This window comes from Dendrobates tinctorius, unplaced genomic scaffold (genome assembly GCF_039654945.1).
Source record: "Dendrobates tinctorius isolate UK_male_01 unplaced genomic scaffold, ASM3965494v1 ptg000133l, whole genome shotgun sequence".
Classification (NCBI taxonomy): domain Eukaryota; kingdom Metazoa; phylum Chordata; class Amphibia; order Anura; family Dendrobatidae; genus Dendrobates; species Dendrobates tinctorius.
This window is the reverse complement of record NW_027361801.1, coordinates 47,194,137-47,217,602: the sequence shown is the minus strand read 5'-3', so window position 1 is coordinate 47,217,602 and position 23,466 is coordinate 47,194,137. Positions and strand designations below refer to the sequence as shown.

The 23,466-nt window shown below is 44.7% G+C and overlaps 1 protein-coding gene and 1 long non-coding RNA gene across 3 annotated transcripts in view; one reads left to right on the top strand and one right to left on the bottom strand.

The window, feature by feature from the left end:
- The window catches only part of RNF128 (ring finger protein 128), a 349,513-nt gene that overhangs the window by 274,941 nt on the left and 51,106 nt on the right, over window positions 1–23,466 (top strand). For both annotated transcript variants that reach the window (XM_073543624.1, XM_073543623.1), the window contains exon 2: window positions 18,273–18,520. In XM_073543624.1, coding sequence (XP_073399725.1) covers window positions 18,273–18,520 — 248 coding nt within the window. The remainder of the gene's footprint in view (window positions 1–18,272; window positions 18,521–23,466) is intronic.
- The window catches only part of LOC141048165 (uncharacterized), a 100,629-nt gene that overhangs the window by 47,055 nt on the left and 30,108 nt on the right, over window positions 1–23,466 (bottom strand). The window lies entirely within an intron of this gene.

Genomic DNA, 23,466 nt, shown 5'->3' with positions numbered 1-23,466 from the left:
AAAGTTTGTGACGCCACCCATGGTGTTTGGCAAGTAAGATGTTGAGCCAACGCTGCTTGCAGATCCACTGGGACTGATGCAGCAAAGATGGTGTAGCTCCACACAGGTGGAGCTGTAGTCCCAGGGCAGTGTAGGAGTAATGGAATGAGGAGAGGCGCAGAAGGGTATAGATGCTGGTACCCAGATGTAGCGGTGCTGAAGGTGTTAGTGACGAATGAATGGAGGACACCAGAGCTTGCAGTTTCAAAGCTTTACTCAGTTTGTGGTGCACACTGGTGCCTGCCTCCGTGCCGTGTCCTCCGGGGTAGAGACTCAATCAACCTCCCGGGCAAGTCAGGTCTCTCCTCTCCAACACTCCGCCAACATGTGCTTTTCCTGAACGACTCCTCTATTGTGCCTTTTAGTGTGGAAAAACTCCAGTACTGTGGTTCCCTGAAGTTGCTCCTGTCGGATGTTCCTAACAACTCTACTTGTATGACAGACAGCTGTAGCCTGCTTCGGGGACTCCCTTCTCCTGAATCCTGGCTCTCTATTCGTTTGCTGTTGTGTCCCAAGTCTTAGATGGGAGTAGTGCATTTACAGCCAACTACTCCACCGGTGTCTGCTGCAGAACCATAAGTGTCCATACAACCTCGGGGACCCGGCCTTGCGCTGAGAACCTATAGGCAGGGTTCCTATCCAACCCACTCCTCTCTATTCTCTCTACTCCTTCGTTCCACGCTGTTCCTTCTCTCTCTTATGGAAGCTTAGGTTGCAGTTCTACGTCTCTCCTTCTCTTCTCTTTCCCGTGCCAGCTGGTTCAGGTCACTGAGGCAGCTGCAGCACTCCTTCTCTCCTTGGACCCGTCCTCAGGCTCTCCTGACTGACGGGCCTTCTCACTCCTCTGGGACTCACCCCAGACTGCCCTCTAAGGGACTGACCCCTCTGAGGGACTGAACTGTAATTCTAAACTTTCCCACTCTTTTATATATGAATCTCAACTCCACCCACCTCCCAGCACATCTCGTGTTACGAAGCAAGGAATCACCAGAGGTGCTCTGCTACCCTCTAAGCATGAGCCGCAATGTGATCAGTGCTGAACTATCGTGTGTTGGAGTGCGGAAAGGAGCTCCCAACTTACCAGGATGGTGGGGCACTACACCTTAGGAGAAGGTGCAGTACCTCTGTGGCGACTGAGCCTCAGGGGCACCACAGATCCTCTCTGTCCAAGAAGAAATATCTTGCCCAGCCTCTTAAATACTACATGAAACAGGTTTTACCCTTCACCCATGACAGCACACCTGAGAGAGGGATCCGCCCCGCCAGGACAGGAACCTACTGAGATATAAGGGGCGGCACCTCTCCCCCGCTTCAGTTGGGTTCCTGTCCTGGAGGGAATCTCATTGTCGGCGGTGCCTATCATGGCAATCTCAATCCCCGGGACATCTAGCAGGGGAGAGCCGCGGGCGTCTTCTGGCCACTGATGGCGGCACAGAGGATCATGGGAATGCACCGGCTGACATCAGCAAAAGGCGACTGTGTCATGGCGCCGGCTGCCACACCGGCTTTCTGAAGTGGTCGGCCGGCGGTCGCAGGGGGGGAGGGGAGGAGACACCCAACAGGACGGCGGCGCACTATTTAAACGAGGAACAGCGGCAGGGCATTCGGTGCAAGATGGAGTCAGAACAGGAGCGATCATTGTCTCTCCCTCCTTCACAACCCTCCGGCTGCAAACATGGTAGCCACTCAAGCAGCAGCCGCCCCAGCCGCAGGTCGGGAGACTCCTCAAGGTCCAAAGAGCACAGGTCACGTGCTCCGACGCAGCCTCCAAGTCGGTACCTTTGATTACGGGTGGTGAGTGATCTTTGTGAATGCTAGCATTTTGTTAATAGGGGTTCCCTGTTGTATGTTTTACCCCGTAGGAAAAACCTAAAAAAGCGGGAAGTAAGAAGAATAGGGACTGCGCCTTATGTAAAACTCCCCTAGGAAGAGACTGGCAGAAAGATCTCTGCGCCAGTTGCATTCAGCGAACCATGGCAGAAGAAGCGCCTAGTTTCGCAGCCAACCTGATATTGGCCCTTAGGTCAGAGATGGAGGGTTGAATTAAGACCTTGTTGAGGAAAGGTAGAAAGAATCCCTCTAGTTCTCCATCAGACTCCTCTTCAGCCTTATGTCAGACTGAACAGCCATCCTCAGACAGTGACACGGGGGGGGGGGGGGGGGGGGGGGTAAGCCATGTTTTCCCGTAGAAGACACTGATGCTCTCCTAAAGGCCATTAGAACAACAAAGGGCCTACAGGAAGAGAAAGCAGCTAAATCCCTAGAGGATGTCATGTTTGGGGGGCTTCAAGAGAGGAAAAAACGGACCTTTCCAGTGAATGAAAAGATCCAAGCGCTTATTGAGAGAGAATGGAGGAAACCCGAGAGATCAGGGGCTCTTCCCTCCGCCTCCAAGAGACGATACCCCTTTGAGCACAAAGATGCGGAAATATGGGACAAAGTCCCAAAGATTGACGCAGCGGTGTCCAGGTCTTCAAAAAAGTCGTCCCTACCCCTAGAAGACTCAGGGGTTCTTAGGGACCCGCTAGACAAAAAAGCTGATTCCTATTTGAGGCATGCATGGGAAGCAACAGCGGGAGGATTAAAGCTGGCAATAGCAGGCACCTGCACGGCGTGCTCCCTGATGATTTGGCTGCAGCAGTTAGAGAGGCTAGCGTCAAATGTCCCAAGAGAAAAGATATTGGCAGATATGTATTTCCTGCACGGGGCAGCAGCTTTTTTTGGCAGACACCTCAGCGGACTCTGAGGTTGACAGCCTGGGTCGGCAGGCTTATCGAATGCTGCCAGACGCGCGTTGTGGCTTAAAGGCTGTCCAGGTGACCTGCAATCTAAAGCTAAGCTGTGATCTCTCCCCTGTGTTTGGTTTTTATTCGGGAAAAACTTGGATGACATCCTGGAAAAGGCAAGCGATAGGAAGAAAGGCTTCCCCAGGTTCCCGACATACCAGAGAAGACAGCCCTTTCGGAGGGGAAGATTCAATAGGAGAAGATGGGAAGATAAAAGGAAAAAGGAGTCAGGATTTATGTTTGGAGGCACCTCCACTGCAAAGAAATCTCCACAATGACGCCAGCATCCCGGTAGGGGGGAGATTGGCACTCCTCTTTTTTTTTTTTTTTTTTTTTTTCCCCCCAGGCCTGGGGGAAGATCTCTTCCAATACCTGGATCCTAGGCATCTTAAGAGAAGGCCTGAGAATCTCCTTCGTTCGCCAGCCAAAAGCCGTGTTTGTCATTACCCCTATCAGGAAGGCAATCGAAGAACAGTTGGCCTTAGAATCAGAGCTCCTGAGCCTGATGGACAAGCAGGTCCTTTCCGAAGTCCCACATACACAGGAAGGAAGGGGGTTCTATTTCTCCCCCCCCCCCCCCCCCTTTTCTGATTAAAAAAAAAAAAACACAGATCAGTCGTTCAGGACAATCATAAATCTCAGAGGTCTCAATCGGTGGATAAGGAATCAAACTTTCAAGACGGAATCGGTGGCTACAGCCATAAAGCTGCTACATCAAAATTGTTTTATGGTCATAGTCTATTTAAAGGATGCATATTATCACATCCCTATCCATCCAGACTACCAAAAATACTTGAGTGGCTCTCTATATCCAGGGCATACTCAGGCATTTCCAATTCAGAGCTCTTCCATTTGGCATATCTATAGTCCCGAGGGTTTTTACCAAGGTCATAGCGGAGGTAACAGCCTTCTTCCGAATTCAGAATACGGTCATAATACCCTACCTGGACGATTTCCTTATAGTGGGTAGCTCAGAGGACCACTGTACGGCACAGTTGAGCCGGGTGACCGACACCTTACAGGAATTAGGGTGGATAATAAATTTCAAAAAATCAAAACTACAGCCCTTAAGCAAACAGACCTTCCTGGGATTTATCCTGGATTCAGAACAGCAAGCGTGTCTGCTTCCGGATATCAAAATAGAGAAGGTACAGAACATGGCATTGGCGGCCCGAGACCAACCTCGTATGACATTGAGAAACGCGATGTCTCTGCTAGGTACCCTGACGGCCTGTATTCCAGCGGTCAGGTGGGCTCAATTTCACACCCGACAGCTCCAGGGAGAGAGAGTGTCAGCACAAAGATCGCTGAGAGGGCGTTTAGAAGGAAGACTGTAGCTTTCGTTAGAGACCAGAGACTCTCTCAACTGGTGGTTGGACAGTACAAACTTGGCTTCGGGAATGCCTTGGGACAGACAGATGACCGACGTAATACTGACAGATTCGAGCTCCCTGGGGTGGGGGGCACACATGGGGTCATGTGGCCCAGGGTTCCTGGAGGCCTCAAGAAATGGGGGCATCTTCCAACCTGAGAGAACTGTGGGCAGTGAACAAAGCCTTAATCCACTTCATTTCCCTACTCTGGGGTCGCAATGTCCGCGTTATGTCAGACAACAAAGTAACGGTGGCGTACATCAACCACCAAGGGGGGGGGGGAGCAAGGTCTCACTCCCTAATGACAGCGGGCGATATTCTTGGCAGGGCGGAGCAACACCTACACTCCTTAACAGCCTTGCACATAAAAGGGGCAGAAAACATAGAGGCCGATTTCCTGAGCCGCAATACTCTGAGGCAAGGAGATTGGGCTCAAAATCAGTCCATTTTTCAAAAACTAACACAGCTTTGGGGGAAACCGGTGATAGACCTCTTTGCCAACAGAAACAACAGGCAAGTAGAGAGGTTTTGCTCACTAAACCCGAGGGAAGAACCATGGGCTTTGGACTCATTGCAGATTCCGTGGGACTTCAGGCTAGCCTATGCGTTCCACCCCCCCCCCCCCCCCCCAGTGGCCCTGATCCCAACAGTTGTCAAGAAGATCAGGAACGATCAGGTCAGAGAGATTCTAATAGCTCCATTTTGGCCAAAAAAGCCCTGGTTTGCGCTGCTACGAAAGATGTCCTTCCCCGATCCATGGGTTCTGCCAGAGATCCCCGACCTACTAGCTCAGGTCCAATATTCCACGCTCAAATCAAAGGATTCCATCTGACGGCGTGGAATTTGAAAGGTCGCTTTTAATGGAGGTTTCTCACGGGTTGGTGGCCACCCTGCTAAAGAGTAGGAAACCGGTGACAACCAATATCTACGGCAGAACATGGAATAAATTCCTGCAGTTCCTAGGTAAGCCGTTAGAACAAGAACCCCTGATTAGTGCCATCTTGGAGTTTTTACAATCAGGGTTGCAGCTGGGGTTAGCGGTGAACACTCTGAAGGTTCAGGTATCTGCACTAGGAGCGCTCTATAACTGCAACTTGGCAGCAAATAGATGGGTAGCCAGATTTATCAAATCCTGCCATAGGTCTAGGCCTACTCCAATACCCAGAAGAGCCCCATGGGATTTAAACCTGGTACTAGAGGCCCTTGCAAAAGAACCGTACGAGCCTTTTACATCAGCTACCCATAAAATATCTGACCCTAAAGACGATCATTTTAGTGGCCCTTACATCAGCCCATAGAGTAAGCGACTTGCAGGCTCTCTCGGTAAATCCACCCTATACACAAGTTTTTCAGGACAGGGTGATATTAAGAACAGAACCGCTTATCTGCCTAAGGTAGCATCAGATGTTATGAATGAGTCACCGTAGGAGGCAAAAACAAATACTAGCTATTGGATTGCAGACCCCTGATCCTATCAACAACAACTAGCAGTAGCCGTGGGGGGTTCCTACAGTGCCCTAGACCCCTCGATCACAGCCGGAGAACTAAATAGACAGGGAAATCTAAACTGCCCCAGAGCAGACCCCAAAGCAATAGGCAGGCCCCAACATATAATGACGGTGAAGCAAGAAGAAAAAACACTCACACAGAGAGGCTGAGCAAATGATGGGGCCCAAGCTAACTAAATAGGAAAGGATAGAAAAGCTGCTGTCTGCAATCCGCCAAAACCCTATCAAAACAAGAGCCAACAGACTGATAGGGAAAAAAGCCCTGAAGACACTAGGCTTCAAAAAGACTATCAGTACTCAGGTATTTTCTGAAGACAGAGCAAAAAGGAATTCAGCTCACCCCAGCAGGGAATGGCAGAAATCCAGAAAAGCAATGCAAAACAAAACCAAAACACAAATGCAAAAAGCAGAGCAGAAAACTTAGCTTTTGAGGAGCAGGAAACAGACTGGTCTCCTAGAAACCCTCAGAGAGCTCACCAGCAAGGCAGAAGGGCGTCAGCTGCCTTATATTCAGTCAGCAATTCCAGTCACCCAGTCATCATCCTGCACAGGTGCTTGGTATTCAGCCTCACTACCTTCCTTCACCAGAAGAGGGAGTTCATCAGACCTCAATGGTGAAGGGGGAAAATGAACTCACAACAGTACCTCCCCCTTGAGGAAGGGTCACCGAACACTCATCCACGCCACCAGGGCGATCAGGGTGAGCCCGATTTGAAAGGCACGCACCAATCTTTTGGTATGAATATCAGAGGCAGAGACCCAGGAATTATCCTCCTGACCATAACCCTTCCACTTAACCAAACACTGGAGTCTCCGTCTAGCCAGACGGGAATCCAGTATCTTCTCTACCTCATATTCCATGTTACCTTCAACCAATACAGGGTCCGGTGGTGCCACCCCAGGAACGACTGGTTCAACAAACCTCTTCAACAAGGACTTATGAAACACATTATGGATTTTAAATGTGATAGGAAGAGCCAACCGAAAAGAGACCGGATTAATAATCTCCAAAATCTTGTAAGGTCCAATAAATCTAGGCTTAAACTTAGGAGAAGCCACCTTCATAGTGATATTTTTTGATGATAACCAAACCATATCACCAACCTTGAACTGGGGACCAATGGTCCTATGTCGGTTGGAAAACCGCTGGCCCTTTTCCTGGGAGAGAGAACTTATCCACCACTTGGTCCCAGATCTGGTGCATTCTCTCCACCACAGTGTCAACACCTGGGCAGGCAGAAGGCTCCACCTGCCCTGAAGAAAATCGAGGATGAAACCCAAAGTTACAAAAAAAAAAAGTGACCTCAAAGTGGCAGAACTAGCTCTATAATTTAAAGCAAATTCTGCCAATGGCAAAAATGAAACCCAATCATCCTGATCAGCGTAAATAAAACCTCTCAAATACGACTCCAAGGTCTGGTTTGTTCTCTCCGTCTGCCCATTGGTCTGAGGGTGAAAAGCAGAGAAGGACAACTGAATTCCCAGCTTGGAACAGAAAGCCCCCCAAAATCTAGACACAAACTGATCTCCTCTGTCAGATACAATGTTCTCAGGAATCTCGTGCAAGCGAACCACCTGTTGCAAAAACAGGGGCACCAACTCAGAGGAAGACGGCAACTTGGGGAGTGGTACAAGATGAACCATCTTAGAGAACCTATCAAAAATCACCCAAATAAGTCATTCTCTGAGAGACCGGCATATCAGAGATGAAATCCATTGAAATATGGGTCCATGGCCTCCTGGGGACCGGCAAAGGCATCAACAACCCACCAGAGCGAGAACAAGGTTTAGACCGGGAGCAAGTCCCACAGGACTGCACAAAATTCCTGACATCACGAGACAAGGCGGGCCACCAAAAAGACCGACTCACCAGATCTCTAGTACCAAAAATATCTGGATGACCAGCCAATGCAGAGCAATGAACTTCAGACATCACTCTCTTCTTCCACTGGTCAGGAACATACAACTTTCCACTGGGACAACGCTCAGGTTTGTCCTCCTGGAACTCTTCCAGAGAACGTCTCAAATCGGGCAAGATGGCAGAAAAAACTACCCCTTCGCCTAAGATGGTAGCAGGCTTGGTCACCACAGGAGAATCAGCAAAGAAGCTCTTAGAGAGAGCGTCAGCCTTGACATTCTTAGTGCCAGGAAGAAAAGAGACCACAAAATCAAAACATGTAAAAAAACAAGGCCCACCTAGCCTGTCTAGGGTTCAAGCGTTTGGCCGACTCCAGGTATATCAAATTCTTGTGGTCAGTGAGGACCACGACTTGATGTTTAGTTCCCTCCAACCAATGTCTCCACTCTTCAAATGCCCATTTCATGGCGAACAGTTCCCGATTCCCCACATCAGTTGCGTTCAGATGGAGAGAACTTTCGGGAAAAGAAAGCACAGGGATTCATTTTAGATGTTACAGGATCCTTTTGGGACAACACTGCTCCTGCACCAATCTCAGAAGCGTCCACCTCTACCTGGAATGAGAGTGAGACATCAGGTTGCCGCAAAACCGGGGCAGAAGTGAATCTTCGCTTCAGCTCGTGAAAGGAAGAAACGGCCTCCGGAGACCAATTCAACACATCAGCACCCTTCTTAGTCAGATCACTCAATGGCTTGGCAATACTAGAAAATTTTGCTATAAATTTCCGATAAAAATTAGCAAAACCCAAAAACTTCTGGAGGGCCTTCAAAGAAGTGGGCTGAACCCAATCATAAATGGCCTGTACCTTGGCCGGGTCCATTTCAATAGTTGACGGAGACAAAATAAATCCCAAAAATGAAATCCTCTGTACCCCAAAAAGGCATTTCGATCCTTTGACATACAGGGAATTCTCCCTCAAGATCCGGAACACCGTCTGAACATGTTCCACATGAGAATCCCAATCCTTGGAGAAGATCAAAATATCATCCAGATAGATAATCAAAAATTTATCCACAAAGTCTCGGAAAATGTTGTTCATGAAGCACTGGAAGACAGAAGGGGCATTAGTGAGCCCAAAAGGCATCACCAGGTACTCAATGTCCCTCCGGAGTATTAAACGCCATCTTCCATTCATCCCCATGCTTAATGCGGATAAGATTATACGCCCCCTGAGGTCAAGCTTGGTAAGCCAGCAAGCACCTTTAATTCTGGAGAATAGATCCGAAATCAGGGGTAACTAATACTGATATTTAATAGTAATTTTGTTGAGGGCACGATTATCAATACAAGGCCTTAATGAACCATCCTTTTTGGCCACGAAAAAAAACCCCAGCACCTAATGGTGAAGAGGATGGTCTAATATGACCCTTCTCCAACGCCTCCTTAATATAGGATCGCATAGCCTCGTGCTCGGGTACAGATAAATTGAAGAGCCGACCCTTGGGAAATTTACACCCCGGGCTCAGTTCAATTGCACAGTCATAACTCCTATGAGGAGGCAAAGACGCAGACTCATTCTCACTAAATACATCATAAAAGTCCGCCAAATAGTCAGGAACATCATGCGACTGAGGAGAGGTGGAAAAAACCGGAGCCTCACTAAGGGCACACCGACAACCCCAACTCGCCACAGACAGATTTCCAATACAAAACTGGATTATGAATTTGCAACCAGGGAAACCCCAGAACAATGGTATTATGCAACACCAAAAATCTACAATTTTCTTGATGGTCTCGGGCGACCCGCACCTGGGTCCAAAACTGAGGTTTATTTTTCGCCAAAGGAGTAGCATCAATCCTCCTCAACGGGATAGGCATCTGCAGAGGTGTCATCGGAAATCCACAACGTTTAGCAAAATCCAAGTCCATTAGGTTCAGGGCTGCTCCCGAATCCACAAAAGCCTTGGCGGAAAATGTGGACAGGGAGCAGATCAGAGTAATTGCCAGAAGAAACTTAGGTTGAACACCACCCACAGAAAACGTGTGTGCAAAACGTTTCTCTCGTTTAGGACAGACAAATAATATGCGAGGCATCTCCACAAAAAAAACACAGCTTATTACGCCTTCTGAACTCCTGACGTTGCTCCCTGGACAAAACTCTCACATTGCATAGGTTCAGACACTTGTTCAACAGGTGGCAACACCTCTCGTGCAGTCCTGTGTTCACGTAAACGCCGATCAACCTGAATGGCTAATGACCTAGAATCGTCAAGACCAGAGGGAACAGGAAATTCCACCATAGGATCTCTTGCGGCTTCTGACAAACCCTTCCTAAAGAGAGCTGCCAAGGCATTATCATTCCAGGTAGGTAGGACCGCCCACTTTCGGAATTTTTGACAGTACAATTCTGCAGAATCTCGACCCTGTCTCAATGCCAACAGGGTCTTTTCAGCCTGATCAATAGCATTAGGTACATCCTACAACAACCCCAAGGCTTGAAAAAATGCGTTCACATTAGTCAGAATAGGATCATCTGGTTTCAAAGAAAACGCCCAATCCTGGGGATCGCCACGCAGCAAAGAGATGACAATTTTAACCTGCTGCGCGGAGCTCCCTGACGAGTTAGGCTTCAAGGCAAAAAATAATTTACAATTATTTTTGAAATTCAAAAATTTAGACCGATCCCCAAAAAATACATCAGGTGTAGGAATCTTTGGTTCAGCAGCATGTAAATGAGCAAGGTAGGTGGAAATTCCCCGCACTTCCGCAGCTAGCGGAAAAAAAATTGAGAAAAAAAAATTCCCCCTACGGCCTCAGCGATTATAGAGGAAAGAATATACACACTTTTTTTTTTTTTTTTTTTTTTTTTTTCCCCAATTCTTTCCTGCTATTGAGTATCCTAGGATCTGCGGTATGGCTGGTGATTCTGTTATGAATGAGTCACCGTAGGAGGCAAAAACAGAAATACTAGCTATCGGATTGCAGACCCCTGAACCTATCAACAACAACTAGCAGTAGCCGTGGGGGTTCCTACGGTGTCCTAGTCCCCCTCGATCACAGCCGGAGAACTAAATAGCCTTAAGACAGAAAGGGAAATCTAAATTGCCCCAGAGCAGACCCCAAAGCAATAGGCAGCCCCCAACATATAATGACTGTGAAGCAAGAAGAAAAAAAGGCTGAGCAAATGATGGGGCCCAAGCTAACTAAATAGGAAAGGATAGAAAAGCTGCTGTCTGCAATCCGCCAAAACCCTATCAAAATCACCTGTGAAATACCAAAGAAATCCTGAAAACATAACCTGTTTTGGGGGGCCTTGAATTGGAGTTTAGGAAATGCGGGGTTAGATTGTTGGTTAAAGAAGTTGTCTGACAGCTTGGCCCACTAAACCGTTAGGCCAATCATTATCTGTTTTGCTTTCCCTTGAACTTTCTGTACAGGGGACATTGCTGTGTTCCTACATCATGTAAGGTCCTCAGACAGGACTATAGGGTTAAACGGCTCTCCATAAGAGTAATCATTTGTTTGAGATGGGTCTTCCTTGTCTAAAAGATTGATCACGTCCTATTGCCCATACCTACTAAACTATCAAATCATGGATAAGTCACTGCATGGGGTATAGGTGGACATGCAGGAAATTCATATATTATTTTTTTTTTTTTTTTTTTTTTTCTTTTTTTAGGACGAGTGCTGTCCAATGTTTTATCGGATAGCACTTTGACCAGTGTTATTCAATGTAGCAGTTCTGATGTGGGTTTTTTTTGTTTTTTGTTTTTTTTTTTTTTTCCTCCACTGAGCTATCCATTCATGCTTTGATTTCACTCTTAAATAAGATGTCACTCACCCATTCAAGTTTTTGGGTGTGTGGGAAAACATCGGAGTGCGTTAAAATGACATCCGGGTGCAATCTGATTTCCACTAAGGGCCCCGTCACACACAGCAACTCGCCAGCGATCCTGACAACAATTTGAATTAGTCAGGATCGCTGGTGTGTCGCTACATGATCGCTAGTGAGCTGCCAAACAATCAGCTTCACCAGCGAACAGCACCAGCGTGCTGGTGCAGGGAGCTGGTAACCAAGGTAAACAGCAGGGCTGCGGCGCTTAGAACCCGCTGTTTGCCTTGGTTACCAGCTCCAGATCGCTGGTCTCCCGACTGCCACACGCAGCGATGCATGCTGGCCAGCGGGAGACCAATGATCAAAAAAAATGTCCAGAGCTTTCCACAGCGATACCGGCAGGGGGGCCGGTCGCTGATAGGTGTCACACACAGCGATCTCGCTGTGTGTGACGGGAGCTTAACTCCCAGATTGGAGATTATGTAGAAATTCTGTTCTCAATCCTTTCCTCAGTGTGCTATGAGGAAATCTGAGCAAACTTGGATCAGAGTTTGATCAGAGTGTGATTAGCATAATTGGCCTGGTTCTCTTGGTCATGCGATCGAGCCCTTAAGGGCCTGTCACACTAAGCGATATCGCTGTAACGTCACTGGTTTTGTGACATAGCGGCGATATTGCTAGCGATATCTCTGTGTGATACTTGCCTCTGACCGGCTCCCCCGCTGGTTATCGCTGATTGCGCGAGAACGTCCTGGACCGTTTCTCGTCGTCAGCTTCCTGCTGGGCTTCCCGTGGCGCCGACTAGCGACGCCAGCAGGAGGACGTCAGGATCACCTCGTCTGACAGGTAAGTAGCGACCGCCGACCACTGCTATGTCGCTGGTGAGATCTGCCTGTGTGGCAGCTCACTAGCGACCACTTAGCGATGCACCAGCGATCCTGACCGCGTGATATCGCTGGTTGGGATCGCTGGTGCATCGCTAAGTGTGACAGTACCTTTTAAAGAAATCATTTTAGCACCTAGCACTCAAAAAACAGAGAACTCCTCATCAATCTCTTCAGACACGATTGTATACAACCACATAATCACTAATTGTTAGGGCAGACTTGCAATGTCTTTGCGTGAGGGACGACCCCATACCTGAAAGAACACTAATTAGACTGGTTACAATTAATTAAAGCTTTATAATCCAGCTAATTTAGAAGCAATATTCTTCCTAAACTGTCATTTGGTTTGGGTAGGGCTGGGTTTTCTGCTACGTTTCTGCCACATGTTTGTAGTTCCTTCGGGGTCTGTCTGAAGACATGAAAAACTGGATTGAGACAAAACCGCATTTGGCAGCATTCATACTACATACTATGACGAGGAGAGCAGTCCCTTCGTATTTTGTCTGCGTCTGTACTTTTTTTTTTTTTTTTTTGGGCAGGCACAAAGTTGCTCTCTATACCACGTTTTAAAATGCGTGGCCTCATCATGAGAACCTGCTGAATCCCATTTTTCAGGACTTTCAATTTAAAAAAAAAAAAAAAAAAAAAAAGTTTCACCTTTAAAATAATGCAATACATTATCGTGTCATGTCCAGGCTCATGTTAGAATCTTGGATGTTATTTGATTGGCATTGGACTCTTGTAACTTGGGCCCACTAAGGGCTTGCAACCCGAATAATAAAAAATATATATATATATATATATATATATATATATATATATATATATATATATATATATATAGAGCCAAGGGAGCCACTATAGTTAAGGACTATCCAGATTGGTTACACCTTGTTGTGGTGGGATGGCTAATAATTTTTTTTTTTTTTTTTTTTTAAGAAAAAAAAAGGTAGCCTATGCTTTTTACATGTTCTTTATTTACTTAACGCAGTGTGCCTATGAATGCTTCTAAAAACATCTGGATAAGCAAAGTTGTCAATATCAAATAAAAAAAAAAAAATATATAAATAAAAAATGTTTAAATGGTATATAACTTGTAGAATAATCAGACACAAATGCAAAAACAAGGACCCGCCTGTTAGTGTAATATGCAGATGTGAGTCATAATACTCGGCTTGAACCCGGCATATGAGCCTGACCATAGAAGGATTACCATTTGTTACAAGTGTGAGCAGGTTGCGGGATTCAGTAACTGACAAGAGGCAGATCAAGGGTTAACATTGATTTTACTTGAACAGGGGGATACTCCACACAGTGAGTAGAAGGGAGAGACATGGGTATGGCAGCTGATATGAGCACAATAGATGTGCAGAGTAAGGTAACAATTGTAAAAAATATAGCAACTGTTCATTTAAGGGTTAAATTATCAGTCTGACGGCTTCCTGACTGCAGAGTCCTAAGTTTCAACGCTGGCACCAATGCTGTTAGCGCGTGATGAATCCGGTGTCCTGCAGGCATTGATGATCCGGTTCCTGGCGGTGACGGTAGGTCGTCGACGTCTTGTGCTGGGTTCAGGACTCGTGATACAAAGTGAAGTGCAGTCTCTCTCTGTGAGTGTCTGCAGAGGGAAGCATGAATTGCTCTAAAAATTTCCTGGTAGAGGGCCAAGCTGACCACATGGCTCCCCAAACCATCACTGATTGAGGAAACTTCACACTAGATCTTCTAAATCAAAGTCCCAGAGTCGGGAGAAAGAGTGGAGAGACAATCCAAGCTGCCTAAGGTCTAGTGTGAAGTTTCCACAATCAGTGATGGTTTGGGGAGCCATGTCATCTGCTGATGTAGGCAGGGCTGGTTTTAGGCAAAGTGTGGCCCTAGGCAAAGTTTAAAATTGGGCCCCAAATGCTAACATATTGCACATCACACAGAAGCATTTTGGTTGTATTTACATGTGCTGAGTTCAGGCTGCTAAATGTGTGATCGACAATATTGAAGTAGTTCAACACTTGTTTCCCGGCCTCTTTCCACCGTCTGAGAAAGAATGATGGGGACAGAATGGTCACTAATGGATCACTAACAGATCACCATACAGGATCATGTTATCAGTAGCACATCTACAGTTTACACTCCATAGTCCTCCATATAGTATAATACACTCCTCAGGCTGGTTTCACACTTGCGTTTTTTTGTGCTGTTATTTAGCGCTAAAAAAACGCATGCGTTTTTTTTCCCCTATATTTTGCATGGGATGCGCTTATGTGCGCATACCCATGCGTTTGTATGCGTTTTTGTAGTGTGCGCTCGGGCGCACAAAATGCATCTTGTTGCATTTTTTTGTGCGTCCGACTTGCCCCCAAAAAAACGCATGCGCACGCAATGCATTTTTTTACAGCAAGACACCCATTGTAAGTCTATGGGTGCGCATTGGCATGCGCATGTATGCTTTTTTTTTTTTTTTGCGCATGCATTTTTTTTTTTTGTTGTACATTGGTTAGACAATGGTTATGGTTAGGGTTAGTAGAGTCAGGGTTAGTATGGTCTGGGGTTAGGGGTTAGGAGGGTTAGGTTTAGGGTTAGTCAGGGGTTAGGGTTAGTACTACTAACCCTAACCCCTGTTGTTTTCTTGATCTTTTTTGGTGAGGACAATGTTGAGAAAAACGCTGCGTTTGTATGCGTTTCCATGCGTTTTTGCGCAAAAAACGAGCAGCAAAAAAACGCAAGTGTGAAAGTAGCCTTAGTCCTCCATATAGTATAATACACTCCTCATAGTGCTCCACAGTATAATGCACCGCCATAGTCATCCATGTAGTACAATTCAGTTCCCATAGTATAATGCACCCCATAGTTCTTCATATAATGTATTCCCCATAGTCCTCGATACAGTATAATGCAGCCCCGCCATACAATATAATGTAACCCCCATAGAATATAATGCAGCCCCCTTCTTATAGTATAATGAAGCCACCCCTTAGAGCATAATGCAGCTACCCCACAGAGTATAATGCAGCCACTCCACAGAATATAATGTAACCCCCCCCATAGAATATAATGCAACCCCTTATATGGTATAATGTAGCACCTCCATAGAATACAATGTAGCCCCCCTCATATAGTATAATGTAGCCACAAATAGCATATAATACAGCCCACCTCCCACAGAATATAATGCAGCCCCCCATATTATATAACACAGCCTCCCCCATAGAGTATAATGTAAAACGTAACCCCCCCCCCCCCCCCCTGCCGAGAATGGCCCCACAGTCCAGCACACATAACGATATATTTAAAAAAAAAAAAAAAAAACACTCCTCACCTTCTCCTCATGCCTGCTCTGCTCCCGGCTCCTGTCCCCTGCACTGCCTGGCACACAGTGAGCGTGCGATGACGTCATCGCGCACCCACTTTGTCAAAGGCAGAGCGGGGAATGATGGGAGAGGGAGCATCGGCTGGACGTTCTCTCCTCCATCATTGCTGTGAACTGTACCGGCGTCTATGACGCTGGTATAGTTCATTGCGGTGGCCGGGGGGGGAGTCGGCACTGAGGGCAGGTGGACCCCCTGCCTCACAGGGTCCCCATAGCAGCTGCCTGGTCTGCTTGCCCCTAATGCCGGCCCTGGGTGTAGGTCCCCTGTGTGTGTTGTTGTTTTTTTTGTTTTGTTTTTTTTCTTCCTCCCAAGACCAAAGTTAGTGAGGCCGTCTACCAGGAAATTTTAGAGCACTTCAAGCTTCCCTCTGCTGACAAGCTTTTTGGAGATGGAAATTTCATTCTCCAGCAGGACTTGGCACCTGCCACACTGCCAAAAGTACCAATACCTGGTTTACAAACAAAAGTATCACTGTACTTTGGCCAGCAAACTCGCCTGACCTCAACCCCATAGGTGATCTTTGGGGTATTGTGAAGAAGCTGAGACACCAGACTCAACAATGCAGACGTGCTGAAGGCTGCTGTCAAAGCAACCTGGGCTTCCATAACACCTCAGCAGTGCCACAGGCTGATCGCCTCCATGCTACGCTGCATTCATGCAGCAATTGATGCCAAAGGAGCCCCGACCAAGTATTGAGTGCATTTACTGAACATAGATTTCAGTAAGCCAACATTTTGGATTTTAAAATAATTTTTCATACTGGTGTTATAAAGTATTCTAATTTACTGAGATAATGACTTGGGTTTTCATTGGCTGTAAGCCATAATCATCAACATTAACAGAAATAAACACTTGAAATAGATCACTCTGTAATGACTCTACGTACAAACATTCACTTTTTGTATTGAAGAACTAAAATTAACTTTGATATTCTAATTTTGTGAGATGCACCTATAAATTCAGAATGTACTGTAGGTGCCATGTAGGCATATCCCAATTACGTCAAGTCTGACAGCGCAGTGTACACAAACCACCAGGAATTTGGTATGTAGAGGAGGAAATGCCAGAATATAAAACAAATACGAAAAAAAGCTAAGTAGCTGCTTAAAGCACATCTGTCAGCAGATTTCACACTGCAAACTACCTATATTAATTAAATAACGTAGCTCTCTTGGACTTGACACTGGTGAGCTCCCTTTTAAAAATCCATGTCAGAATGGATAGATAATCCTAAAAAGAGGAGCATTTTATGGGATCAGCCATAGATCGACTCATAAAATGCACATGTTAATGAGACTGGACTTTTTATAATTTAAAAAAAAAAAAAAAAAATACAGCCGTTCTTGATGTGGATTTTTTAAGGAACTTATCAGGTGTAGGAGATCTATTTAATGATGCATACAATTTGTACTGAGAAATCTTGTGACATTACAGTGGATCTAAGATTTGGTCTTTGAAGGATTATCCTTTTAAGAGGAATATGTTACCCCCCCCCCCCCCCCCGGACGTTTTTACACCTATTAAAGTGGGCATACAGGTGATAGAATGGTTAAAATAGTCCTACCTGTATGCCTCATGGCTTTTGGTCTTGTCAAGAATTTTTTTTTATGCTAATTTCTTCTATGGGCAATGGCTCCATCGTTCTTCTGTGCTAGAGCCTGTGAGTCACTGCTACTGTGCACTGACTCGCCTGCGCAGAAGAACCATGAAGCCATTGCCCATAGAAGGGCGATTAAGATATGTATAAACGTGCTATTGAACACCACACATAAAGGAAAACAGGGGAAAACCAGCAGCAGCAATCACACAGTGATATATGCAGACCCAGTGGTATCTACAGCTTATAACCCCACAGACTATATAATTATAATTGTTAGGACAGTCAAATCACTAAACACAGCACAACACACAAGAACACATTGACCATAAGTCCTGAATGTAAAAATATATATACTTTTTTTTTTTTTATAAATAAAGGTACTTGAGGTATTTTAAAAGTAGAAAAGCATCATTATGAATATATTATTTTGGTTTAAAAAAAAGTTTTCACTGTAAGATAGATATTTGTTAGCACCATTTACTGCAATAATATGCCCTTATGAAATGGATAGTACTGCCCTCTTATGTATATATTTTTATATTATAAAACACTGATTCTTTGCTGCTTTTAAAATACCTCCAGTACCTTTATTTATAAAATAAAGTGTATATATATTTTTACATTCAGGACTTGTGGTCAATGCGTTCTTGTGTGTTGTGCTATAAACATGCTATTGCAGGGCGCAGGCGTGGGATTCCGGGGTCACCAGTACACAGGGCAGTGTGATGCTCATGGGAGGTGAGTAGTACACAAATGAAGACCATAAGCAGAGATTTCTTCCAGGCACCACACACCCCAGAGCCTGGAAGAAATCATTAACATAAAGAAATAAAAGACGATTTCTCAACAACCAGACCAAAGATATGGGAATACAGGTAGGACTAGTGTAACCATTCTATCACCTGTATTCCCATATTAGGTTAAAAATGTCCCAGGGGGCGACAGATTCCCTTTAAGTAGCAGAGATGGACTCTTTCCTTTTACACTTTTTTAATAAAAACTTTTTTTTTACCTTTACAGGCACAAAGGACACCATTGCCATCATGATAGGATTCCTAAAAGGGATGGAGATTGTAGAACTTGTACGTAATCATATCCCGGTGACCATGATTATTGAAGTCGGGAAGAAACATGGATCCTGGATGAACCATTATTCCATATTCTTTGTCTCGGTGTCTTTCTTTGTGGTGACAGCCGCCACAGTGGGCTACTTTATCTTCTACTCGGCTCGCAGGTGGAGGCACACAAGGGCTCAGAACCAGAAAATGGTAAGGAAACACTTGGAATAATACTTGTAGTAATTCCATGGTTTGCTGGTATTTTATTCAGTTTATCAGCTCAGGCAAATGAGAAAAGATAGAACTGTTCTCAGATTTGTGCACTTTGTAATACACATGTAGATATTTTATGGTAAATGATGTATATTTTAAGTTATTAACCTGATGTATTTTTTTTGAGCTGTTGTACATCTTAGAGCATAAAAAGTATTTTATTTTTTTTTTTTTTTTTCCTAATATTACAAATGTCACTCTGCAGTTATGACCGGTTTCCAAGTGGGTAATTCAATAGAAGGCTATATAGACTTGAATATGATGATGGTTTGAAATGCCTCATTTTTCTTATAAACTTTGAGTATTATTTCAGATCTTTAAAAGGCAGTCCTGCTGTTAAGGCCCCAATACACATGAGATGACTCTTGGATGAATGATGCTTCAGTCGCTCGTTCAGCTGGCAGCCCAATCTCCCATACACAGGAACGCTCATTCAGCCGAGCGCTCCAGTGTTCTCTGAGAGTGACACCAGATGACAAATTGACTGACGGCTCATCTGCAAGAGAGCAATATGATCAACAGTCCAAAATTGGACATGCCTGCAGCCTGATCAACCTCTCCACCAGCAGTCTCGTATACATCAGATGGTTGGACGAGCCCATCGATATCGGCAGGTTCAGTCGATATTAGACTAATGTGTATGGGGACCTTTGCACTTTCCAAACTTCTCTATCCCTCCCAATTCTGATCTTTGTGATTTATGACATGAACATTAGATAAAGGCCTAATTATATGGCTAGAATTTAACCAGCAATGTGTGCTGAGGCCTTTAGAATAATCAGCTGTCTGGGAGTTTGTGCCTACAAACAAAAGGATGGATGTACACTAATGGACATCTGTATTAAAAATTAAAGGAGTGCTCTCCATCTGAAAGATGGGAATCTCACTTTTGGGTGACCCGCATCCATCTCTTGAATGGGGCGCACCACCATGAGTGGAGCTCTCTCCAATCACTCCTAGTGGACTTCTGAAGATGGCCAGTTGCTGGAACTCCTTTGAAGACCTACATCCATTTGATATCCTGTGGACATGCCATAAATGGCTGAGGTGGGAGTAGCTGAAGAGCCCGACGCTGCCCGGCATAGTAACTAACTACGGTTAGTTATAACAAATTATAATGATTATATAGAGTGTATGTATGTATATGTGTGTGTGTGTGTGTATATATATATATATATATATATATATATATATATATATATATATATCTCTCTCTAAGTGTAGAACCCCGCCCACTCCGCATAGGCACATTCACTATAATATCCCACATCGTCCCGTCAGCCAGAGCTACCGGACTACTACCCCTGATATCCCACATCGTCCCGTCAACCAGAGCCACCGGACTACTAATTTCCCACATCATCCCATCAGCCTGGGGTCAGAACCAGAGCACTGAGTGGATTTGCCCTGACTTCCATACCAATGATCCCTTTAATAGAAGCCTGGGGTGAGAATCAGAGCGCTGAGGGATTTGCCCTAACTTCCATACTGGAGATCCCTGTAAGAGAGGCCTGGTTTCAGTATCAGAGCGCTGGATGGATTTGCCCTGACTTCCATACCAATGATCCCTTTAAGAGGGAAGATGTGCCTATAGGATGGATGATGTGTATATGGGCACAGAAGGGGTGATTCATTTCTGTCATGTGCGCTCTGCTCCTTTTTGGGGGGCAGACAATGGCTGGGAGCTTATATTTCTGGGAATGCTAGATTTCTCCTACCATGTCAGTGTCTGCTGAGGTGTTTCCTGGAGAGGGAAAACTGTTGCTCATAGCAACCAAAACAGCTCTGGTGAAATGAAAGATGCTTAATGATTGGTTGCAAGGAAAACTGTTGATCATAGCAACCAAACACAGCTCATCTTCTTTTACACAGCTCTGGTGAAATGAAAGACGCTTCGTGATTGGTTGGTGAGACACAGGGCCGGCCCGAACGTATAGGCAAACTAGGCGGCCACCTAGGGCGCCGACCCAAAGGGGGCGCCAGAGAAAAAATAGAAAAAATTATAAAAAATCTTTTCAAAAGGCAAAAAGTTTTAGGGATGGAAAGAAGTGTACATATTTAAGGGCAAATATGACGCAAGAGAGGTTGGTTGGGTTGGCAACAATTTCGATAGAATCTGAAGTTGCTAAACAAATTAATCTTGGTGACTTAGTGTCATCCTTTTTAAAAAAAAAAAAAAGGCAAGGAAACAAAAATTTTAATTACCTATGGTCGTTTTTGTTTTGTGCTATTGATTACTTTATATATATTTGTCCTATACAACTTCTCAGAAGATTAAAGAGTTAGGAGAGAGTTAATTAATCGTTGTTGTGGTTTATTTTGCTCGTAAATTTATATCCCAAGTTTTCATCTACTGCCAAGAATAGTAGGGGCGCAACAAAATAATTTCGCCTAGGGCGCCGTAATCTCTCGGGCCGGTCCTGGTGAGACACACACACCACACACGGATATATAGAGATTAAGTGTCTTCTTGTAGTAGGCCATTAATGACAGAATGTTCATGACTTATCAACTAAATGATATATCGCAATTAAGTTCCTATATGATCAGTTTACTCACACTGGTATCAGCAAACAAGTCTAAAGAGGTTTTGTTCTTCCAATTTTCTACAGCCCATAGTCTTACAAATGGTGAAAATAAGTTCAGCAATATTCACCAGCTGCTCCTGGTGATTGTTGACTGGCTGACTAAAGCGGGGAAGTGTGCAGTGAAAAAGCGGCGCTGGACCTAGGGAGGGTCAGTGTTTATTATCAACATCCACAAGCCAATGGGTTAACGAAAGGAGAGCGACCCTTTTAATACAAAAGTTGAGCATGTGGACTGAGTAACCCAACAGGGAGTGGATAGTAAACTCTGTACCAGGAACACCTGACCATTACATTAGAGAACACCAAGTTCAGGAGAACAATTCTTCTTTTACCTTTCCCCTTATAATTAATTACAATATGACAATGGAGCCCAGAGTTTTGGAATCCTTGGATGATGCAATGTCCTAACTGAGCTTTTGATAGCCCCATTATTAAATTGTATGTTCTTGCAGTGTAACAGAACTGGTTTCTTCCCAGTACAGTAATCCTGGTTCCTTGAAAGCCAAACTGGTTACACTTCTCTATAGGACACATTCTGCTTTCAACCACAAAAATAATTCCAACATTTTTGCTTTCTGTTCTTGTATAATTCAATAACTTAAATTCTGTAATTGATCTCTCATGCCTAGAAAAAAAAAAGCGTCAACCATACATGCATTAGATTTTTCTACATTTTGGATGAGCCTTGCCTATACAAGTCTATGGGTGCAGGGAAAAAATGGATCCCGTATGGATTATCTGTATAGCATTCATTTTTTTACGACATTGCAATTAACACAGGAAACTGCATTTTTTTTTTTTTTTTTTTGCTTTTTTTTAAACTGTTGATTCATAAAAACTGATGTAATTCAGATGTAAAAAAAAAAAGGCTAAAACGCTCATGGATGGTGTACTGATAAATCGTCTGTATGAAGCCTGGGTTAAACAGTTGGTCCGTCAGCTCTACTTTCTGCACTTTGGTAGTCATGACTCAGAGGGAGTGCTGTAGTTTCTATTTATTGTCCTTGATCTGAAACAACGTGACTGAGCTGAATTCCCAGGCATACAAATGTGGGCACGGAACGTGATGATAAAATGGCAATAAACTAATAGCTGTTTTAGCATAAAGATGCTGAGATTGCCTTAACAATTTACAGCAGTAAGGAAATTGCTGTGGGATTTGTTTTTGTTGGTTTTTTTATTGCTCTCCTCTACATAAATGGACGTTTCCAGTAAATCTGATTCCTTTTGGCCTTCTTTGTCTACAACCTAAAAAAAAAAAAACTAAAAGTCTGTGAAACTGGATACAAAAAGGGCTTCAATCATGCTCCTGTATTTAGGGGCTCTATAACTCATACATTTTAGGGTGTGAAATTCTCTTTTCATAATTAAAAAGAAAAAAAAAACCTAATCTAGCGCTTTATATGCCGCAGTCTAAATGTTATAAACACCATGAATGGCAAGAGGAACTAATCAATTTTTGGAACAAATCATGCCAAACATTAGTGATGAGCGAACATGCTGGGATAAGGTGTTATCTGAGCATGCTTGGGTGCTAACACTGTCTTCTGCATACTCCAAAAATATGTTCGAGTCCCTGCAGCTGCATGTCTCACTGCTGTTCATCAGCCACAACACATGCGGTGATTGGCTTACACAGGGTTCCCCAACTCCAGTCCTCAAGGCCCACCAACAGGCAGAGGTGTATCTTGGCTTTCTGGCACCTGGGGCAAGAGTTTGGTTCAGCGTGGACCCCCCCTGGTACATATGCGACTTGCAAGTACCCACAAGCTGTTCTCCCTAATGCTCTCAATGTTCAGTAAAAAAAACTGAAAGCAAGATGAGCGGCTCGTTGTCACAAGACCATAACTGTGAAAATCGCATATGAGTGAAGTGTCCATGTGATGACTGAATTCTCACAATGAATGCACTGCACACTTTTAGGATTCTCCCTTGCTGATGTACAGTCATGTCAGCACAAGTATGTGATTTATATACTTCTGGCCACAATCCAACTAGACGTGCCCGGCCTCACTCAGTTCATTTTCATTCACAGACGTCTAGTCAGCACGTGACTGCATGTATGTAAATTACCGGCATAAGAGAATCCTGACAGCGTTCAGTGAGCACTGTGAGAATTCAGAAGTCTGCAGTCACATAGAATGACTGCAGACTCATCACCGACCTGGACAACCCCTGTAATGTTCCTAACAGAAATAAAAATATGAGAATTAGTATCACAAATAATATTTACATCCATGTACCTTATAGATGATGTCGTCTCTGCAGTCATTCTCCTTTTCTTCTTGTCCAGAC